The sequence below is a fragment of the Diadema antillarum genome, unplaced genomic scaffold (assembly GCF_040938485.1).
Source record: "Diadema antillarum isolate AM-2024a unplaced genomic scaffold, OU_Dant_1.0 seq00001379_RagTag, whole genome shotgun sequence".
Lineage (NCBI taxonomy): Eukaryota > Metazoa > Echinodermata > Echinoidea > Diadematoida > Diadematidae > Diadema > Diadema antillarum.
The window spans coordinates 244,771-269,305 of NW_027272138.1; the positions used below are offsets into that span (position 1 = coordinate 244,771).

At 40.1% G+C, this 24,535-nt stretch overlaps 1 protein-coding gene across 1 annotated transcript in view; it reads right to left on the minus strand.

The window, feature by feature from the left end:
• The window catches only part of LOC139708871 (uncharacterized), a 76,684-nt gene extending 69,745 nt beyond the window's left edge, over nucleotides 1–6,939 (minus strand). Inside the window, exons 1-2 of the mRNA XM_071620834.1 lie at nucleotides 5,053–6,939; nucleotides 1,484–2,404 (exon numbers count right to left, since the gene is read on the minus strand). Coding sequence (XP_071476935.1) covers nucleotides 1,484–2,404; nucleotides 5,053–6,681 — 2,550 coding nt within the window. The 5' untranslated portion in view covers nucleotides 6,682–6,939. The remainder of the gene's footprint in view (nucleotides 1–1,483; nucleotides 2,405–5,052) is intronic.
• Between the last annotated feature and the right edge of the window lie 17,596 nt (nucleotides 6,940–24,535).

Here is a 24,535-nt window from a genome sequence, read left to right on the forward strand (position 1 = left end):
CTGATGAGAATACAATAGACATACTGTGTACACTGCTAACAGATGATTTTTTCCTGTTTCAACAATTCAGAAGAGAATTTATGAGGGAAATATCAAAAAGAGATGAACTGTGCAGGTACAAGTGCGCTAATATGCCTGCTAACAGAAATACCACACACACACACACACACACACACACACACACACACACAACACATACACAATACTATCAACAAAACTGTTTCCTGTTATTGGAAATCTACATGTTGAATCCCTTACTTGATTTAAGAGTTGACAGCCACACTTTCACTTCAGAGAAGATGACACATTATATGCTATGTGTTATTTAAAACAACAACAACATGTTATGTGTTTAGTATATATTTCAAAAAACATAACCAAGGAAAAAAAAACACACACACACACACATAAAGCACACAGAAAAAAAAAATACAATGTTACCCAGGATTTAAGATCATACACACACTGTATATTGGATTGATCCTTGCTTGGAAATCACAGCTGACAGCTACAATTTGAGAAAAGATGTTTTGATTTGTGGCCCATTTTGCTTGATTATGTATCTTTGTGTCCCTAGAGCGTAATCAATCTCATAAATGAATTATCTCATTTGGACAGTAATTTGAAAATTTGACTGAAGTTAAAACTGGTTAAGTGTTGTGTCACAGTTGATTTACTGAACTCATGAAAACCGAGTTTTATTAAATATTTCTTGCATTACAGCAAACACTATGCAATCTTTAAGCATCTGAATAAAACTCAATTTATTCAAATATTGTGTGCGAAGTATCTTTACCTGAGCTTCCATTGCACCAAGCTGGACTAAATTGGATCATATGTTTCTTGAATTATTGCTTGGAAGAGAGATTTAATAATACAAAATGCCTAAATTTCATTACCACATTACCATTCTCAAGTTCTTAGCTTTCTTACATAAATGTAAAACCTGCACATACAAGAATGTGGCTGAAGTAGACATATCATTTTGACACAGCTAACGCATTGATAAGATAAAGAATGCTTCTTGTGCTCTTCGGGATGAAGACATAAAAAAGGGAAAGAGAAGACCAGTTTGAATGCATGCCAAGATACAAGAAATGCCAAGTCAGTCCATCATTTCCTGTCATATCAACTATACATCTGCTCCCCTCAGATGAGAGATCAATGCACGGCTTTGTGCATGAAACATATCTGTCAAGATCGTAATAAGAATGCAACAGAGTGCCAGAAACCGACATAAAACTTTGAGAAGGGGGGTTCCTTGAACAAGTCAAATACTGTATATGGGATTACAAGCATTTTGTGTGCATGTGTGGTACACTTCTAGATGAGAGGATCTAGGAAAAAGGAAGCATTCCTTTGAATATCAGAAACAGTGAATGATACGATCCTTATCAGCAGTATTTCACAAAGTGCATACATATTACTGGCTAAGGTGCAGAAATTTGCTTTTGTGTGATAGGAGCTTGCCAACACCTTTTACCTGGTCCGATTTTTTTGCATCTTCTTTGCCATGTCCCGTTTTGACACTCCTGGACACCCTGGCTATCTTGCCCAACTTGGCAGTCACATGCGCCATCTTGTGGGCCATTTTCTCGTGGAAGCCCTCGCTGTCCGACAGGCAGCCCTCGCTGGCGCTTCGACCCTTAAGAATGTACAGGTGCCGCTTCTTGTGGGTAGTTGGCGTGGTCTTGTGTTTGGACTCCCTTGCTGGCGGCTCAGGACCGATAGTCTCAGATGCTATCGAAGCACTGCTCCCTTCATCTTCCTCATAGATGGCCTCTGAAATGCTATCAAGCTCTGATAAACTTGAGGAGAGGCCCATGGGGAGCCTTTGAGAACTGTTGTCACCATTTGTGGCTCCTGCTTCATGGCCTTCCCTACGCCGTTCCAAGAGGTCCACCCTGGTCTCAAGAGCCCGCAACCTGGCTTCGACCTCATGATGTGAAGCGATGCACCTCCTTACGAGGGCATCCTCTCCCTTTCCCTCACCATGGTTGACGTCACCCCCCTTTGGCTTGAGAAAGTCACGGCCATCTACCATTTCATAATCGTGGTCGGACATATCGTCGCTTCCTTTGCCCGTATCTGTTCCCTCCTCCCAGTCAGGCGCACCTACAGCACTCTCCTCCAAAGCTCCTATTCGTTTCTGCACCTCCACCACTCGTAGCATCACTTCCTCCTGCCTGTCCACCACCTGCTTCATTGTGCTCAAATCGCTCGCAATTCTTTCTTGGCGCGGATCGCCATCACTTGAAATGTCCATGGTTGTGAATCTGAACTCTTTGACAAATACCCTGACAAAGCCAATGATAATATATCCTTTGCTTTCTCCTTTCCCACCACCAGTCAATGCAGGAAGCAAAGGAGATCGAAAGCACAGCGTTCCAGAGTATTTTGCTAACTACAACCTGTATGCTTCCTTTTCAAAACTTGCTTTCTGTGTTTGGAGTCTTGGCTCTCTGTGACTATTGAAGAGGGATGTACTATCTCCATTGCACCGACTCCCTAAATCCTATGTAGTGTCTCATATAGTACTTACCAGTAATTTCCTTATTCATTTGCATTTTCAGTCACGTGATGAAAAGGAATTTGGATCATCAGTGTTTCCTGCAGCAAACTAAAACGTTGGTCAGTTTGGATGTACAACATTGTACTGTTGTATGCACACACTTTCTTGCAGTTCATCCCTGAAAAGTTCTACGGTCCAGCCTCTTCAACCTACACTACACGGAAACCTTGGATGCCACAGCCATTACAAAGAGTATAACCCTCTGCTTTACAGTGCTTCTACCAAAAACACAGCAGAGAGAATCATGTAAACAAAAACAAAGCAGCGTGGATTGGCAGCTAGCAAAACACTTTAACAGGAACTCATAGAATGACATGTTATGGTTCATTTTACAATACTGGCATGTGCCTGATACAACAACAAAAGACAAAAAAAAAACAACGACAACAACAACAACACTGTACATGTACATTGCAAACGTATACAAGTGAACAATGCAAACAACTGATTTGGAAAAAAAGGGAACAACAAAACAACGGCCTATATACACTACATATTGTACCTGACAAGGAACTTCCCCAGCGTCCTTTTGCAATGTGGGACACATATTCTTGAATGTCACTTTATGCATAAGAATAGACACAATAATAGATATCTATGATCCCCGAAAATACTATAATTACTGACACAGGCAGCAAACCAGGAAGGAAAGTACATTTGTACTCCAAGACCAATCTTGGGTATCAAAGCATGCTGTAGTTTAGACAAGTAATTTTACACGATGGGCGACAAAAGATGACTGCATGCACTTAATGGGAGTGTTATCCTTCCAGGCCACTGCTCTTGATTGGTTTCAGGACTACTTATTGACACAAGTCCATGATTCCCATAGCTGATATACAGTAGATGAACATATAATTCATAAACATTAATTTGCAACATGCTTTATTTGTTGTTGGATGTTGGCTTTTGCAGTTACTCTTGACAATCTGTTTTCATTTGTTTGTTTGTTCGTTTGTATTTGCACACTTTTCAAGGTACAGCCTTTTTAAGATGACTACAGAATGTACACATACTTGCAGCATATGTCGACCTACAAAATCAAATAATAACAGGCGTATTTATGACATTCGCAATTAAATACAAATTTACATTATTACACTAATTATTACACTATTTTACATTGTTAGTGTTCATGTACATCTGCTTTCTTTTATTGAGATATGTGAAAATAAAATGAAATGAAATGAAATGAAATGAAAACAAAAATCAATATTCTTGATTAACACAACTCACAATTAGGGCCAGAAAAATGAATGAGGACCTGCCTGCTAAAAATGGCATGGGATCCTACAATGTACGCTGTAGTCACTCAAGTACTTACAGACGTGGAATAAATCTTTTCTGAAATGCCCTGGAATGAAATCAGAATCTCATGCATATTTAGCAGATTATCATCACACAAGTGCTACAGTTCATTTTGTTCCTCACTGATGAGCACTGATGCAGTGCAACATGTTATTGTATATATAGTTCTCAGGAGGGCTCAAAATTCATCTTCTACCATTTGGAAGTTGCTTGCAATATCAACAGGGCCTACCAAGAAACATGATGGCCTGACGCGATTTGCTAGGATATTGAGATGATACATTAAAATGTGTGGAGTGTTTGAGATCAAAGCTAAGGGGTAAAATAATTTTGATCGAAGTACACAACTTTTATTCCTGAAGCACCCTCTCCATTCAGTATGTAGTTAGTAGGTGAAAAGTTATGTGATGATCAATCATGCCCTGGCAATCATATTTTCCAACAAGCGTCATACATGCTATTCGTTCTAGTATGGAAGATCGGTGGCTCTTGCTGTGGCCTGATTTGTTGACTCTCGATAATCAATGAAGAAAAGTTATGTAGCAACCACGATCAGTAAAGCTCTGAGGACTGCAGTACTTCCGACGAACCTTTTTGGCTTATATTTCACAGTTTCCTTGGTGCCCACCGGAAATCATGCTATTACAGATGTTATTTCACACATTTCTTACGCATACAACCTGTACATTTTGGAGCTGAAATCAACAATTCCGCAGGCATATGAGACCTGTGTGTTCACTTTAATTAAATAAACTTCATGCATGCTACCCAGTAGAGGTACAGGTAAAAACTCATGCATGCTACTCGGTAGAGGTACAGCTGTAAAAGGGCACACAAACTGGGAAGGGTGCTAACCACAGATTCTACATACCCTTCTTGTCACATAACAGGGCAGTCAGTACCGTAAACACAAGATATTAGCTGTAGAGTAAGACTTGCAAAGTGCACACTCTACTGTACCACGAAAAATAATTTGAGTGCAAACATTTTTTTTTTCAAAAATATCAAAATATGGGCTGATATGCTTCTTTAAATCTATTACAATCTATGAATAATACATGTAGATCTATGAAACTAAATGCAAATAAACATCACTTAAAATTGGCCGAATAAAAAAAAAATAATACTAACTAGACATAACCTTCCACTCTTACAGGAGTCTTTGTGCTTACCTTGGGAGGTAATGGTAGATCATACTCTACAAAGTCAGGAATGGGCGGTTTGAAGGTGCTGGTCAAGGCGGGCCTATCATAAAGTAGTGGCTCAGCTGTCTCTAGGTTACCAGATGCCAGATGAGAAACGTGATAGGCCTCAATTGGTGGCGGTGGCGGAAGGTTTGCCATTACTTCCCGTATATCCTCATACACATGGTCTTTGTATTCTCCTTGTGGTTCCACTCTCTGTGATCCAGACCCTTTGCATCCAACCTCCCTGAGTCCATTGGAAGGGGCGCCCTCTTCTTCCTCCGATGGACAGAGTGTATAGTATTCCCTACCCTCAGTCGCAGGGTTTTGCGAGTTGAGGGGGCTGCCTTCATCTTCATCCGATGGACAGAGCACAGCATACTCCCTGCCGTCTTCCATGGGTATTTGCAAGTTGTTGTTATTGCCAATGTCACTGTCGCTGCCACTTTCACAGGCGGTACCTTTCAAATCCTTGCTCAACTGCTGTGATGGTCCTGCTCTATCCACACCAATGAGATCATATTCATGTTTACTCTGAACAGTGTCTCTCTGGGCAGGTCTTGTCACCCTGATAACCACACTGTTTTCCTTCCGAGTAAATGCAGGGCTTTGCTTGGCTGGGTCACCCCACACAGCATTTTTGGGAGCATCCCCCAGAGAAGCAGACTTGGTCAGAGCTTTCTTAGGTTTAATGCCCTCCCCTACCTTCAAGTTGCCCTCATCAAGTGGCTTCCCTCCTTTAAATTTGAAGCTCGCCAGCTCCTTGACCATTTCCTTGTTGGAAGGTGCATTCTTGCCAAACTTGCTATTCATATCCCCAGCTTTGGGGTCACCTTCTTCCTGATTGCCACTAATCTTATCTCTTTTGCTATCCTTGGCATTGTCCTCTTTCCCTTCATCAGCCTTGTGTGCAGTCTTGGATTTGAACCTTATGCTGGCAAACTTTCTAGTTATCCCCTTTGACTTTTTAGCACTCTCTGCATCTCCTTCTGCGCCTTCCTCCGCATTCTTTCCTTTAGGTTCCTCTGCCTCCACGCTCCCCTTTGATATACTCCGCCTTCCACTGCCTCTCCTCTCGAAAATGAAGCGCCCAGGCAAGACATGGATGTTTCCTTGCTGGCCCTCACCGAGAGTCTCCATGCCCACCTTTGGGGAGAATTTTGGCGAGAACTTTGGCGACTCTTTTGGTGAAAACCCATTCTTGTCTACACCCAATCCTGCACCAGCGTCAGCTGTGGCAAAAGACATCTGCACATTCTGGAGATGACTGGAAAGTTTGCGTCGAAGAATAGGACTTCCTACTACAGAGATGTCATCCAGTTTTGATGCTGCCTTTTTTTCTTGAGGCTGTGTGTCTACATCAATCTTTCCCTTCACATTCTCCTCCCCTGTGGCTTCTGTTTCATACTTCCTACCTCTAGGGGGTTCTCGCACACTCCTCAGTCTTGATTTTGCCCTCTTTAATTCTTCAGAGGCCTTCTCTGGTTCAAGCCCGGGGAGTTTGAAGTTGTCGTTGTCATCTGTCAAGGCTTTCTTGCCTCTGACACTGGAGCGAGGCCTAGTATTTGCACCTTGCTTTGGCGGCACCACCACATGCTGTTCTCCCTTGGCAGCCATGGCTAAAACATTGAAATAAGTGTTTTCCACTTGTGTATCATGCACAGCTTATACAAACTCAAGAGATCAAGTCAAGCATAGCCAGTAGTTCCCCTGCGATGATAAAGAATGAGGAAGTCCCATCCATGCCAACGATAAATCATACTGCACAAAAAGTCACACAATCACTGGTAAACTTACTTCACATGTTGTTTGAAATACAGTGCAGTTGGTAATCTCAGTGCAATAATTATGGTTCCAAAGTTCTTGTTTGTTAAAAAACAAATCGAAGAACAGCCACACTGCCTGTATGCACCGCTGTGCACACCTGGGGGAAGTTGATCTCAGTAAACCAACCTTGCGAACCACCGGTACCTTTTCTGCGACAGACACTGACAATCGCCACACAGCCAATGTTGCTCATGCAACACCAAAATAACACTTTAATAAAGTAACAGCGGCAGACACTGCATCAGTTCTGTCAGCAGCACACATGGTCACACATAACACCAACTGGGCGATAACTTGTTCATTCTTCACCTCCTCCAGTTCCCAAAACTCTGCTATTATGAAGACCAGCATGCAAAAGAGAAGTACCGGTACTGGCACAATTGAAATATTGCCAAATCAAATTCCAGTTTTATGCATGCACAAGTTCTCCCTCCACAGTTTAAAGCCTTTTGTGTACAAAATCAATGAATAAGAGGGTTCCACAAAAGCTGGCTGGGCCCGAGAAAAAAACCCTCACAAGTAGAAAAGTTTTTCCTGCTGTTGAAGAAACAATCTTGTGAACTTCTCACAAAGCTTCCCAAATCACACCACAAACATTCAATTGGCAATGCTGCGCTGATCACCCTGTACACCCTCCCATTCAAAGTCCAGCTCCTATTTTTTGTCTGCTTCTTCTCTATTCTTTCTTTCTTGAGTGTGTATTTTTTTGAGACACACTTCCCAGTTCGGAGGGGTATCATGAACGTTAAAAACATAGAAAAAAAAACAAGAACAAACAAACGGTATGAAGTCACATGATTCTCTTGCGTAAGACAAAATGCACCACAGAAGTACAAATAATTAAAGGGTGAGAGCTTGCAGCAATGTCCGACTGGCCATGCTTGTACTGACCAGCACTGTCCAGAGGAGTGCATGAGCTGACAATGGATTTTTCCGTTTTTAATAAACACTTGAGGATATTTATAGTGTTCTGTCATCACGCCACAAAGGTACACACTTTCACTTTGAATTTTCTGAAGGCAACTCCTCCGTCATGAAGTAGTAACTAAATATACAGTTTTTAGCTTATCAACATTGGTGGTGGAGGCAAACTTTATCACTTTCTCTGGCACATACAGGTAAGTAAATACTGTCATGATGTCAGAAAGGAGTAATGGCTAAAACATGAAATTAGTGTGTCTAGAACTTCAATGGTGTCACCTCGTGGTTGATTTACAGCTTGGTACACTGTATATCATAAAGGCACTGTTCAAAACATTTCAAGTTTGAGAAATTTGAGATTGCACGGTCCCACATGCAAACAAAGTATCTGATATTGTGGAAATACATTGTATGACAGCTAAAAACAGTACGGCTGGCATTTACAACACTAAAGTGTTTCAAGAAAGTAATAATCTATTTTACAAATGAACAGATTTAACATACCCAATGTTTCTCTTTAGACAGCAGTGTAAGAATGAAACAATACAATAAAGCATCATTAGCGAGGTGATGCTTCTCATACAGATCACTTGACTGTGACTGCATCATTCTCACAGCTTTTGTTTGCTGGAATTTTACTAGAATTGAAAATGATCATACAGCTCAGCCAGTGAAATTGAACAAGTTCTAAAATTGAGTCACCACAATGATCACAGTATCTTTAACGTACAGTATTTCACTTTATCTTACCATGAGATACAATAGGGTACATATTAAACAGAAAAGATGTTTCTATTTACACATTTAACCTGGGAAATCATGGAATGTCAATATCCCACTTTAACTACACCATATGAGCAATAAAGAATCCCCATACGTGTACAAGTCAGATAGGTGGCCCTTTTGCTAAAATAAGTAAAGCTAAGATAAGTAAAGACCTACCATTTTTAAGTCAGTTCTTTCCCAGGGCTGACAAGCACTATTACTCTATCTGCAGAGAAATTTTACAATACTGCACCATTTCACACAGCATGGAACACAGGGTGCATCTGATAAATGGTACACTGATGTTGAAGTCTCAATAAGATTTGAATCAAACACTTTGACAATACTTCAGAAAGCATTATTAATCAAGGCTGAATTACGTAACTTACACGAAGTATGAAAAAAATCTTTGTCATGAAGTAGACTCAGTTCATTGAATTATCATAATGGGCGCAAACAAACATAAATGAACATATTTGTCTGATGCTCTCTCCATCCCTTTACACTATTTTCATATCTGCATATCCTCAACCATAAAATGTTCACAAATGATTTTATAAAAAACAACAACAACAACAAATACTTCCCTTTAATTCCCCTTGTTCTTGTTATTTTCTATTGCGTGACGACTGTCACAAATGGTTAGGTTATCAAATCTCGGAGGAGGGGGGTAATAGAATCTGACTGATGTCACAGGCTGTTCACATTCCTGATTATCTCAGAGAGGAAGCAATTGTTCCAGACAAGTCATTGAAGGGCAATTGACTTGATATGCTAGTAATGACCTCCCACTGTCACCTAACGACGGGGCTCCGGCTTATTTCTTTTTCGCTCGTCCGGCGGGCCGTGGAGATATCCAACACAAGCAGTGCTTGTACAGCACATGGTACATTGCAGATGACGGGACAGAAATACCACACATTCACCCTAGTAATTATATGAAGACATCACACTCACATGAAATGACAGCAGTATGGCTTCGTTGTGACTCCCCTGTGAGCACGGCACAGATCTATACAGTTTTTAGCAGACTAAAGATATACAAAGTACTCTAATGGCTGCATAATATGAGGGAGGTTTCTTTGTGTGTTTGTTTGTTGTTGGTTTTTTTGGTTGTTCTCTCTCATCCTTTTTTTTTCTGTTAAAATGTAATTCACTGGATATTTTGTTTCAAGAACTTGTGATCTTTTTTTCAATGAAGTTCCAATAGCAGATAAATTTGCATACAGTAGTTGTAAATGACATAGAGTAATGACTTATTTTACTTGAAGTTTTGTCCAAAGAGACAGATTTGTCACTAATTTGATCTTATTCAATAAAGTTGACATAATAAAAAAAAACATAATAAAAGAGGGATAGAGCAATTGAACAAATGTATAGACCTACTGTCTTGAAATATGAAAACAAATTGTACATGTAGTTGTATTAAGAAAAATGCAAAGAACTTGTAATGTAATGTAACATCTGGACAGGAAAAACACAATGCTCCACAGGGCCTAGACGATGCCTAAACAATTTAAAGACAAATAAATTTCCGGGGATAGTTAACCTCCAGGTTTTATTATTCTACAATAACTAGAAATGTCGCTATGGCGACTGGTACAATGTATGCCTCCGTCATAATGCATGATTCTCCTATTATAGGTCTATAGTACGTCTTGACAATGTGTGATGATAGTTTCACATAATTGGCAAAACATTAAAATTACAGGTTTGTCACAAATGTGTTGAATATTCACTTTCACTTTCCTTGAACAAGGATTAATTGGATGAATGGCTATACTGTACTGGTTATATTGTATTTGGGGATTTGAGGATTTTTACTTGAATTTTGTCCCTTTCATAAGTTTATGCATCGTGAGTAATTTTCAAAGTATGAAGAAAAAGTGTAATTTCAGTATCAAACAGTACAATTTTAGCATTTTAATCTGAACTTTGACCCTTGACCTTTGACCCTAGAATTTCCAAGAGAATCACTATTGGGTAGAACATGCATCTAGATATGTACTAAATGTCATGATGATACCTTGAGTCACTTTTGAGATATGGAGGTAGAGGAACTTGGCACTTTCACTTGACCTTTGACGTTTTAACCTTTGACCTTTTGGCAAGAAACTTCCAAGAGAATCTCTATTGGGGACGTGATACATGTATATAATCAGTTTCAAGAAAAATCCTGCACGCATTGCATTTATAAATTTATATGAGGGAAATAGTGAAATTTTGAGGAGTTGACCTTCACCTTTGACCCCAACCTTTGACTCATGACCCCAAATTCCCTACATACTCACTGCCAGTCAGTACATGCATATGTTCTAAGTCCCATGAATATACCTTGAACAATTTGCAAGATATGGAGAAAAAAGTGAAATTTTAACATTTTCACTTGACCTTTGACCTCATACCCCAAACTCTCTCTGGAGAATCTTATATCAAGTAATACTTGTATACACTAACCCCGCGTTCACATTGGTCCCCGCGATGCGGGGAAAGTCCCACGCTGAGGGACTTTCTCCTCCAAAACCATAATGTGAATGCTCACTGGGACTTGTCCCCTCGTCCCCGCGAAGCAAGTCGGGTACGGGGACAAGATTTGGAGGGGAGAGTGACCTTGGGGCGCAATTGATATCGTCCAGCTGTGGTCATCAAATGTGCGCATGCGCTATGCCTGGATTCAAGTGGCAGAGCTCGCTCCAAGCCCCAAAATGCCCCCACAGGTCGGGGACAGATGAGATACCAATGTGAACGGTCAGTCGTAAAAAAGATAAGATCTCTTGTGGCTGTCCCCGCGTCGCGGGGACCAATGTGAACGCGGGGTAAGTTTCACGAAATTACCTTCAGGCATTGCATAGATATGGGGGAAATAGTGAAATTTTTAGCATTTGACCTTGACCTTCTGACCTTTGACCTTGAGCATGTGCACCCAAAAGTTGAAAGGCACAACTTCGCCCACTCATACATATACAACTGTACATGCCAAGTTTCGATTACGATACTTCAAACGTTTTTTTAGTTACGCTGTCCACAAAATTGATTACGGACAGAAGGACGGACGGACGGACAACCTGAAAATATAATGCCGCAGGCGACACTTTGTACTTTGTACGTGGCAAATGTGTTCCTTATAATACTAAAAACCATACCACCTCTGTCAAGCTAATTTGGGTAAGGATATCTAACCACTCCTTCTGCAAGATGGCTACCATACATTGTAACTTACAAAAAAGTGATACTCATATAAAAGGGTCATCTTCCCCACAAATGGCTGAAGTACATTGTACTGTATACTCAGCTAACAGGAATGCAAAACCAGTTTTCATCAAATAAACTTTGAGTTCCTCTTAGAACTGCATGCTCTGTAGCATTTCGTAATGTGATTTAAAGGTGCATGGTCCCGGTGTTTTAGTCAAATGCATACGCGGGCGCACGGCGCAAGTTTCCTATAGAGACCTACGCTATCGACTCCTCTTTACCGCTTACGCTTTGGCCCACTTCCCCCGAGTCCGAAGAAGTCCGATCCACTGTAGTCAGTGGTCTGATCACAGTTCGGCTCATGATTCGGCTGAGGGGGATGACAGCTTTAGCAAACTTCTTTTGTGATGTCATAATAGGTACTTAGCAACACCTACGCACTTTACTCTTGATGACAGCTCAACTTCGGTAATCTTCGTATCAATGCTAACGGTGATAGGCAGTATCATCAACAGCGCCCTCTACACTACTGGGACTATGCCCCTTTAAAAGTATCTTGAAAAAAAAAGGCTACATCATCACCTCAACCAATACTACTTGTCATTTTATTACAAATATTTGGCAAGAAAAAAAAAATCTCATATCAGAGAAGAGACATCAGCTCAAAGCAACAATAGCACTGTGTCTTTCAATGAACTACTCGATCAACAACAACAAAGACATATGGTTTAGTCAAATACCGGTAAGTGATTGGCTAAACACAGTCACGTGATGGAGGCACATTGGTTATGTTCGTCCATGGGCAGAACATTTTTGTAATGGTCTCCCACGGGAAAACATTTTCAAGTAAGAAATGACAAATGATACCAAACGATTGAACGATCATATTTTTCACGCAATCGATAGGATAAATTTGCCTATTCCATACAATGTGAAAAAGCAGATGACCAATTATTGTAATGCATACGAAAGTGTGATTTGACTAACCCATATAATATAACAGATGATGACTTTTGCTGTCGCGAACATGTACCAAACCTTCCACCCTCAGGGTTTGAAATGCTATTTCAGGAGGCTCCGGGACCCTCCCTCAATAGCATTTCAAACCCTTCGGGTGGAACATTCGGTATGTTCCCTCCCCCGCCAGTCATCATCTATATAATGTTTATCACCATACATTGCAACAAACAAGACTGAATTTCATAATTGATACACTTTTCCTTCATCACTGCTCATTCTTTGAGATGTAGGCCTACAATATACATTGTACAATACCGTGATGTACACTATACAGTACTGTAGGTCTGTGGCTCTGACCCGATCAACTGTGACTTATTGACCCATACACTGTTACTAGGCAGTTTATCTCTGTATCTAGGCAGTTCATCTCTACAAGAGAAAGAAATTTACATTTTATTCCAGGATACAGTACATTATACATCTACAAGTACAAGCTGTGCCCAACTGATCTTGGAAATTCCATGGAATCAACAAGTGTTGAAAACACAGATAGCCAGATGCATGCATGTTCAATGTACAAATTATACACTCTCTGGTCCCATCTGTACAGGGTTCCCGTTCAAGAGATACACTGTACAGTATATCATGTACACTTGTACAACATTATGCAGGAAGAAACAAAGGAGCAAAATGACATCATAATGTCACTGATTTGACACACACACTGTTCAAATCATGAATGCCAGGTACATTGTACAGTGCACCAGGATATGAATGCCAGCCTCATTATATCCCATTTGCTGATTGATTCCAGAGAGCGATGTGCCAGCAAGAAATCTGCCAATTCGGCCAGCTGGGAAAATGATGACTCACAGTTGGGCTTTTAATAGATTGATGTACAAAAAAAAATTGGAAGAAAGCACCCACGATTTATCTAATTCATCCATCGTTTTAGCGCAGGAGATTCCTCGTCTGGCACGAGAGAGCGAGTATTGGCACAGGATATACGACTTTCCTCATAAACCTCGCAGCTGTGGAGGAGTATCATGAGCTACCACATACACTTGTACACGAAGCGAGTACTACCATTAACCAATGAAAGTGTGAAATGGTGATGACAACATTATTGCCATGTAATCAATAAACAGTTCCCCAGACAATTTCATCTTGGCGTAATTTACTTTCAAAATGACTCACACAAGAACTACTCGTCCTACAAAATGCATTTTGTTATGTTGACATTTATCCTGCTGTATTATACACTTTTTACACACATGTACACTTGTATGGTGTATATCTTTAAATGCATTAATCTATCGAGATTACTTTATGTGAGTACCACATGTGTGTTATGGGGTTTTATTGGCACTGCAGCTTCTTGACATCCTGTGGCATAACATACATATGTTCACATACATTTGTACATACCTGTTCTTTCAGTTTGGGTGAAATTCTTTACCCTTCATCACTGGCATAATTGCTGCCATCTCATCCAGGCACACTCTTGTAACCCTATCACACAACCAAGTTCATTAGTGGAATCCTGAACATACAGTAAAAAAGCACACTGCTGCATGCGAAGGACTGTAAAAGAGTATAAGGCCAAGTAAAAAAAGATAGTAGTTTCTCGTCCGGGTTTTTTGAGCAAGGCGATGAGGGAGGTCCTTACTATTTGATATCTTACTATTATTTCGAGGATTGTCAAAATGAAAGTAATATGTGTTTCTCATCCGGTAATTCTGAGAAAGGTAACGAGAGAGGGCTTTACTATTTTCTTATATCCAATTTATGAAATGAAATATCACTCTGGTAGCTGTGTTATGAGGGACCAGGTCCCAAGTGTACAGTATGTCTTGCCTGCACTCTGTGCATTTTCAAACAAATAGATTATGTACCATACTTGAAATGAAACTTCATGCATGCAGAAATACATTTGCTTTTTCTTTCCACTACAGATGTCAAGGGAAAATGACCATCTTAATACTGGTATTATTAGTGTTGTAATGGCATTTCTCAGGGGCGGATCCAGGAATTCTGTGAAGAGGAGGCGTGACTAATATTTCTCCTGGTGCCACTTCCGGGTTTCATTTCATATTTTTTCTTTTTATTTTCTTTGTTTTTAACGAAAATTAAAGGGGGGCGTGCGCCGGTTGCGCCCCTCTCTGGATCCGCCACTGTTTCTGATACCAGTGTTATACTTGCAATTCTGATGTATTGTGCTACTCAGAAACAGGTATAAAACATGTCTTTCAACAAAGAATGTACGACTGAAATAAATTCTATGATATTCAAAACACTGCTTTATTCATCATTGGTGTTTGTGACTTTTTGTGTCCACACAGCTGGTATGTATCTGCATTTCTTCACAGTACAATTGTAGCACATTTAACTGGAAACTGTTGTACAATTGCAGATGGATGTCAAAATGATACTGATATGGCATTATAGCATTAAACGTTTAAAGATGTTTCTTCATGTTCTAAAAAGACATTTGAAAATCACTCATCATTTGGATGATGAATGATTGTATACCACACTACAGATGATACGACTCACGGCCGTGTCCGTGAATTTACATCGTAAAGAAAAGTATCCCGCAGAAATACGAGACAAACCAGAATCCGTGGAAAAGTTATTTATTTTGCAGATACACCCATTTGATAATTCTACATTTGCTGGAAAAGCGCATTCACTTTCTCTTCAAAATAGAACAATAAATCGCCGTCAGCGATGCAACGTTACAGAGCAGAGTGTACGGGCTTGGCACATTCGAATGTGTTCATGCGTGCGTGCAGACAGCTGACAGACAAGTCCCGTTGCATAAAACTTTTTTAGCAACCTTAAAAAATTCAGGTTGGGATTTGCCCAAACTGAATTTTTTAAGGTTGTTAATCTAAGTACGTAAAATCCGTTGCATAAAAACTCTGGTTGGGAGCTTCCTACCGGAATTTTGTGATTTCAACCGGAAAAAAATCCAGTTGGAGTTTTATGCAACAGGCCCCTGGGGATGGTACCGGTGACCGACCCTGGACAGCTACATGCATATGTTAAATACAGACACGCACACTTTGCCAATACGGTGCGGCACGGCCACTGCACCGGCACCGTACCTTCCGACACTGCACACACATGCACATACAATTGTAGTCACAATGACATGAAAATGTATACAAACTCGATACAATCCTCACAAGCATTTGTACAGTACAATTCATCCGCTTGAAATATGAGAAACGGGGAAAAATACGAACAATGCGCGAAATATGCGTGGAATATCAGCGATTGATCGCAAAAAAATGTTGCCGCTATCGCGTTCACGACGTACCGAGTGCGCTGTTCATCACAGCTAGCCCAGGCCGGCGCCGCCCGCGCCCGCGCCCATCCAACTACAGTTCGACTGCTTTGTTGGTCATTCCTTCTTGCCGAGCTCGTAGTGTGAAATGCATGCGTTACGCGTTATACATACACACTACAGAAGCTACAGCTGTACTACAGCTAAGTAGAGGTCGCAAGGCGTAATTAGAAATGACATCACGATTGGTAGGTGACAGTATTGTCGATCTTTTTTTCGGCGGCCGAAAAAATAGTAAATATCAAAAAAATTGATGCGGCAACTGAAAATCGAGGCGGGCGGGGAGCGGGCCGGGACGAGAATTATGAATTTCTTGGTATTTTCAGCGCCATTTTGAAAATAGTAAATAGTAAAAAAATTGATGCGGCGGCCAAAATCGATGCGCGCGAGGACGAGAAACTGGTTTCTTTTTTTACTTGGCCTAAATCATACGCGTGCAATTGTACAAATTGTACAACAGTAAACTGGTACTCACTGTAATAAATGACACTAAATGTTTTGTATCATTCACTGTACATACAGTACGCGCAATAGAAAACGCCCGACGAAAGTGCGTCCAAATTTCGTCCCAACGCTTTTTTCGTTGTTGATTTCGTCGGGGACGTTTTCAACGCTTTTTGCGTCCAGACTTCATGGACGGATTTTGGACGAATTCAACGAATTCAACGAAATCCCCGAACGCTTTTCCGAAGCTGTGGACGCATTCAACGCTTTCAGCGCTTTCAACGCTTTCAACCCTTTATTACACGCGATCACACACACACAGGAAAGTTAGCTCTAATCGCGAATTGCTAGCTCTTCTTTCGTCGAAGTTCTCTAGGTTTCCCGTCCATTTCTCTCATTTTCTCTCTTTTGCTTTCGTATCATTGTATCCCTTTCTTTTCAGAGTACAATCATACTTTAGAGAGTATTTTTTCTCATTTTTATTAAGTGATTACTGTGTTTGCCACAATTTGGGGTGAGTTTTTGTTCGAGTGTTTGTTGAGTTTTTCGATTGAACGATGTGTCGATTATCTTCGTGTGTGCGAGAATATCGTACCCACTCGTTTGTTTCCGTGTAAGTATTTTTACCGTAAAGTGTCTTCATCGTTCGTCTTCACGCATCGGGTTTTCACCCTAGTTTTCCTCATCGTAGTTTTCCACATCCATTTCTTTTTCCGGTGCAAGATACTCTGTGTATTTTCTGCTACGGTAAAATGCCATCGTCGATATTTTTTGTGTATTCATCGTAGTTTTCCACCTCCATTTCATTTTTGTGTGCAAGATGTGTAGCTAGGTCTGCGATGTCTGAATCGTTTACAGATGTGTTTTGTGAGAGTATTAACCACGATGATTTTGAGGATTTTGAGGGTTTCGCGGTGGATGAGATCGACTGGAATGATAGTGATAATGATAATGAATCTACACTATCTAGTGGTGTTGATATAAGAGCTCTTATGATGATGCAATTTATTTCGTGTGACCGACCATCATGACGTTGGCGATGACGAGTACGAAACGAGTAGCCTATACATGTACAATGTAGGCCTGTAATGATCTAAGACGAGAGTGACACTGACGACATGGCCTGGCCCTGGGGGCTGTTTTAGTGTTGCCTGCTGAGTAGGTGTTCCATTCTATCCTTTCAGTTATCTTTCTATCACTTTCTTCTTTTGACCCTGGATGAAAAAAAAAAACCCTATCTTGCCATGTAAAGACAGAACACATACCATCATGAAATATCATGACATTACTAAAGTAATAAAAGAAATAAGTAAGCGATGAAAATTCTTGTTTGTAAAATCATAAATCAAAGGTGATTTCATATGAACCAGCTCTTTGAAACGTATTTAATTTGCCTATTGATACTTGCTTTGCAAGTACAGTCAAACCTGTCTGTAGCGGCCACCTAAGGGATACGGAAAAAGTGGCCGTTATAGACAGGTGGCCGCTATAGGCAGGTAATCCAACTTTGTGTGCATTGCCTACATGTACATGTATCATCGTTGTATATACATGAACATTTATGTGTGTACATATGCACACGTGTGTATCATGCATAGAACAATGCCGGTGTTTATGAAATTGTTGCACAGTACACTAGATGCAGCATGTGCACAGTCATGAATTAGTGCATTATTGTGACTGAATAAGTGATGAATGCAACGGTGGCGATCACTGCATGTTGCCCAGAAATGACTGGCACGGCGAAAAAGCAGAAAAACACCCTGAATTATCAGCTCGGCTACGGCTCCATCGGGTTTTTGGCCGCTATAGACAGGTTAAAATCTACCGCGGGAAACAAAATTTGTGGCCGCTGACCGCGTTAGACAGGTGGCCGCTATACACAGGGTCTTTAACATGGCTTTTCTCTCGGGGGGATTTTTCAGTGGCCGCTATAGACAGGTGGCCGCTATAGAGAGGTGGCCGCTAAGGCAGGTTTGACTGTATACATTTTCTCTCCCATGGACTTTGTGTCCCCCCCCCTTTTTTTATGTGCTTTAATGATTATTCTAATTTGTTTTGTCAATATCATCATTATTGCTGTATTAATATTACCATACTTTGATATGGTTAATTGCATTTGTTGATTGACTCTAACTTTCATTTTGTTGCCTCCTCTTGGTACTTGTACAGATCCTTTCTAGGGCTTGCTGTTTGCTCACCCCCCCCCCCCTTTGCTGTTGCTATTTCACTCTTTACCTTTCTTTGTCTCTCTGTTGTTCCTTATCTTGTTTGATGTTGCCTCCATATTCATCCTTTTCCTTCAATGGTTGCCCCCTGGCCCTCACGACCATTACTAACCTTCCCCTGCCTTTTGTCTGTCCATCCTCCTGCTCTAATCCCCCTCCCTTTACCTGTTGGGCTCCTTGCCCATGACATCCTACCCTCTCCTTTTGTTTTCTTTGTTCCTTGTCCCTTGCCTGTTCCTGACTGTTCTTGTTGTGTGAAGTCGCTTTACATGTGTGTGGTTGCTTTTTCTGCCTATTTGCCATTTTGCTTCTGACGAAGATTCTGCTATGATCGAAAACTTAGGTCCCTTTTGACTCTATCCTAAAAACATTCATGTACACTCCCAAAACTTGCTGGGCTAGTAATGAAAACTTCCATTATCTAGCAGGGGAGAGGGAATGCTTTCATTTTCTCAAGAGAGCTTTTGTGTGAGAGAATGCAAAACTTGATTGAGTGTTGCCAAGTTGTTTTCAAACTTCTTCATTTTATTTGATCTTAAGCATAATCACTTTCGTAAGCACATGTACAGTATTACGATTTCTTCTCCCCTGACTGTAATCGGAAAGTTTGCCATAAGGACGATCGCTAATGTGTTTGGATGTGCCGATATGCGAAACACGTGGTTCAAAAGAATGCACCATGTGCTACTTACAGTTGTACTGCCTTAAAGGTTACTGCAAGTTGAATGGATCGAATGCGCCATAGGCTTAGTTACGGTAAACAGTTTACGTTCGATGCGAATAATTATTACGTCTTTCAGGATCGAGGAATAATACACACAAAACATGCAAACAAACAAATCCACGAACGAGTGTTGATAACCAAAATTCATATGAAAAGTAATAGGCAGTTTTGATGAGCGTGAAATTTTATTGTCATGATTTTGCCGTTTAATCGGGTGGTGGCTGCATCACATAGGACATCTCAGTGAATTTGTCTAGGCATATGAGACTTTTCATATAAATCTGTGATTGCATTTTTGAGTGATTAATCAATTCCTTTTTACAGTTCGGGAACCAGAACATCAGAACATCTTTGCAATGATTCCTTTAACTCAACTCACCCGCGAGTTCTTCGATCGATATACTACACCAAATGCGCGCATTCTTTCGTCTGGCACCTGGGGTCTGGCACGCACCTGGTTTTGTGGAAATTTCCACAAAGGGAGAGGGTGGGGTTTTTCCAATCCCAAGAGACCGCATTATACACAAGAAGACAATCTCGTCGCTTCTATCATTTTCCGTCACTCGTGTTTTCCCCTTATTCTTTGCTAATAATGAACATTTCGATTGAACTTAACGATGGTTGTTCACACGTGGTTCCTTTTGTTGTGAGGTGTAGGTATTTTCTTTTTTTATCATTCTTGGGAGGGGAAAGAAGAGTAAAAGAGGGAAAACTTATTTAAATAAACGAAGGGCACGTACGCTCAGCATCCACAGCAAGCCGTCTTTTACATCAGCATCGTTGATTATCATCACTTGCACTATCATCAGGCATCACTCGGATAATTTTGTCCTTTTTTTTTATAAACATTTAGAAACACGATCACCATCACTCGAGATAAACACGTAGCAGTGGCAGATCCAGAGGGGGCGCATGAGGCGCACGCCCCCTTTATTTATCGTGGAAAAAAAAATAGAAGTGAAACCCGGAAGTGGCACCAGAAATATTAGTTGCGCCCCTCCCCCCTCCTGTACAGAATTCCTGGATCCGCCCATGCCTGTACGAAAATAAATGTCAACAGACAAAGTATCAACAACCTCCCTGACAACCACATAAACATTACCACAGAGCACACCGAAGCGGCTGGCATCAAACACCCTTCGAAATACTGCAGCAAAGCGCGAAATCGCCGTTACGAAAATGCATGTATATATACACAGTGTGAGGCAATTGAAAGATTACCTTTAAATATTTCAGAATATGAAAGGAACAAATAAAGTGATATGAAACGAAAGAAATCGTACACCGAACGAAAGGTATAACGACCTCCAATAGGCCCTTAGCCGCAGCATATCAATAAACATGACGTATAAGCACACGGAATATGCGTGTTTCGGATTCCTCCCTTCTATATTTCTTTCCTGAACTATTCCCAATGCCCGAATAAAATAATGACTAGTTTGTTACACTGATTTCTTCTTCTGAGGTAAGGAAGTTCGTTCGTCCGAAAACAAAAGGATTGACACTCCGAAGGTTTGCTAATCGGGCAATACCCCCCCCCCAAAAAAAAAAAAAACAAAACAAAAAAAAAAAACAACAAAAAAAAAAAAAAAAAAAAAAAAAAAAAAAAAACAGCCCACAAAATGCTCGTTAATCAAAACATTGGTTAATAATGTTAAAGACGATAATAATAATAATAATAAAAATAATGATAATAATAATAATAATAATAATAATAATAATGATAATAATGATAATAATAATATAACAATAGACAGAAATAAAACAATATATGGCCCCCTATAGCAATTACCCGCAGCATGATTACATTTTCGAATCAACAAACATGGATAGGCACAAGGAATATGCGTGTTTCGGATTCGAAATAACGCCGTAACCATCGGAATAGCGCACCCGTTTTCTTTTTTTCGGAATAATGAACACCACGGAAATGAATAAATGATTTCAAACTAAGAATCCATCGTAATTCTTGCCTTAAAGATTTTCCTCCCTTCTATATTTTATTCCTGAACTATTCCCAATGCCCGAATAAAATAATGACTAGTTTGTTACTCTGAAACATGGTGTTGTGAGTTAAGGAAGTTCGTTTATCCGAAAACGAAAGGATTGACACTCCGAAGGTTTGCTATACCCATCGAACAATGGGGGAAACAAAATAATAGTAATACATTTTATTTTCACACTAGGTACGAACATCTACAAGGTGTAAGGAATTTGCGTGTTACGGAACATTTTATCACTTTCGCATCAGCGAACTTTACGTGCATTGGGTACTACAAAAATGCCTCCCCCCCCCAAAAAAAAAAAAAAAAAAAATGTATATATAATTACACCAATGCTTGAGCATAACAACAAACAAGCAATCAAACAAACAAATAAACAACTTAAGATTTAATCTCATAGCTGCTTTGAATATTTCACGTTCCGTCTGCATGACTGTATATATACTTCTTTTCAGAATTATCTCTCGCTTCCCGCTTCACAACTAGGAAATAAACGATGTCAAACTACAGGTATATAAGAATTAAACTTATTGTCTTACTCTGAATATAAAATTCATTATTTCAAAAGTTCGTTTATCCTTGAATACAACAGGCTCGATACTACAGTACTCCGAAGGTTTGCTAATCCGACAATAACGCACCTATCCAATCACAAACATTCGTGCATTTTCGAATTATGAATCATAATTTGACTATCACATTTACGAACATCTATTTTTCGTGTAGGGAAGTCGCGTGTATCTGAATGTTTCATTTTCGTCCTAATGAACCTTATGGGTGCATGGGTACAACGAACATGAACCTCAAACCCCCCCCCCCCAAAAAAAAAAAAAATAAAATAAAAAAAGAAAGAAAGAAAGAGCCAAGTCAAACTAAGAATCAGTCTGAATTAGTCGCTTTGAAAATTCCACGTACCGTCTGAATTATCTCTCTGTCCAATAAAGAAATAAACGATATCAAACTAAGAATTAAACTTATTGTCTTGTTTTGAATATTACTTTTTTTTTTTTGCTTTTCTGGGGCCCGTTGCATAAAACTTACCATTGAATTTCAATAGTAACTACCGTCAGCATCAATGAGTATAAAATTTACCGCTGATTTAAGACTTACCGCATAGAAAGGAGCGGTAAGTCCAGCGGTAAGGGTTTTATGCAACAGGGCCCTGATTCAATAAAAAAACGGGCAATGTAACGCGCAATTGCTGAAGAAAGAAAATATATTTAATGACCAAATAACGGCGAACAAATCCTTCTAATTTCTTTTTTCCTCTTTTTGGGGGTTAATTTTCTTTCTATACTCAAATGGATTTTACGTACACGCAATTTTAGTGAAACCATTTTCTTTTTGGTCGGCATTCTACGATAAGGTTCCTGTGGGTTCCTGTGGGTTCACCCTCGCCAAAATTGCGTGATTTCTCTTAAATACTATGAACCCGAATGATCTCTGATTGGTAATTTAGTCTATTTCATGATCAACAGTTGTTTATTTTCTGCTTGTAAAAAAACAAAAAACAACACGTGAACAATTAGTAGGCCTTATACTGGGTCTTGTCATGTATCGTACATCTCTGTTTCGTTCAGCCGAGCGAGCCATGCCATGGCAATTGCGACGCACATACAGCGCACTCGCCTTTCCCACACGTGCACATTCCCTGGTTACATGCAGCCCGCATACCAACATGTGATGTATCAGGTGACTTACAAATGCAGTGAATAATCTGCTAACGGTGCCGTACTTACAGCTAGGGTAAGGGAAACTAAAACTTTTACAAATTGCTTCAATGAAAACGGCATCGATGTATGTATACATGTTACCATTCTTAATAGTATTATGTGAATCAGGTGAATTCCACGCCTGTCTACTGTTCTCATTCCCGACCGCTGTGCTACTACTAGTACTTGTTGAGTCTAATCTTGCACTGATTCTTGCCGGCTAGCGGCTGTGGATGTGGCCACTACACACACACGTGTGTACTGTATTCCATGTGCGCCTTGGATCACGGACGCTTTTAACGAAATTTGGACGAAACTGCCGAGCTCCGAACACGCATTTTCCGAACGAGCAACGCATTTGCCGAACGAAATTGAGCGGGCGGTCGTGCGTGAAATGCGTCCACAAAGCGTCAGAATCGTTGCTACTGGATCGATAACGAAATTTCGTCCAAATTTCGTCCAAATTTCGTTGCTACTCGATCGATAACGAACTTTCGTTGGAAAACGAAATTGACGGAGGCGTTTCTTATTGCGCGTACTGTACATCGAGAGCAATAAACATCATCATCAGATTTGCTAGCATATATCCCAAACCCACTGGCCTCAATCAAGATTACCATCTCAGTTGTCATTTTAGACAATTGACACCATACACACGTACAGAATAACGATGTGACCTTTACAGGCAATCCACTGTATCAAAGGACATACAGTATGATCAGGACACATTCCTACTGCAATACATAGCGAAAGCCTACAAGTAGCATTATATCAGTGAAATGGCTGATCAATGAATACTCACAACAACAACAAAAAGAAGTCTTTGAAACTCAAACAATACAATAATATAGACAATTTCCCCCCATTCCCTCCAGACCCAAAACATTATGTTGAATTAAATGACAACATTTTCAAAACAAGCACATCAGGCCTTTCAATACATTTGATATAAACATACAGGTTGTACAGTGTATACTACAAGCCCTACATTCTTCTGTATATTACATCTAGTGGTCTCTGAACACAAAATTTGTGATATTATGAATCAAAGAAACATTCACAGAATAAAAGACGAATAATAATATGCACAATAAATGTCTATCATAAAACATTCTGCAGGGAATTTTACCCTTCCTTGTAAAACCCCTAAAATATACGTGTATATTTCCTGATCTACTACAGATAAACAGAGTTTCAATAACAAGAATTGAACTCAACTGTACAGATGAAATCCCCGCATATTTTTCCTATTTGTTATCATTCCAAACAGATGGACTAAGAGCTGAAGCTTTTGTTATATAGAAGTTTTGACAGTTTCTATTCAACCACATTCACAATTCTAC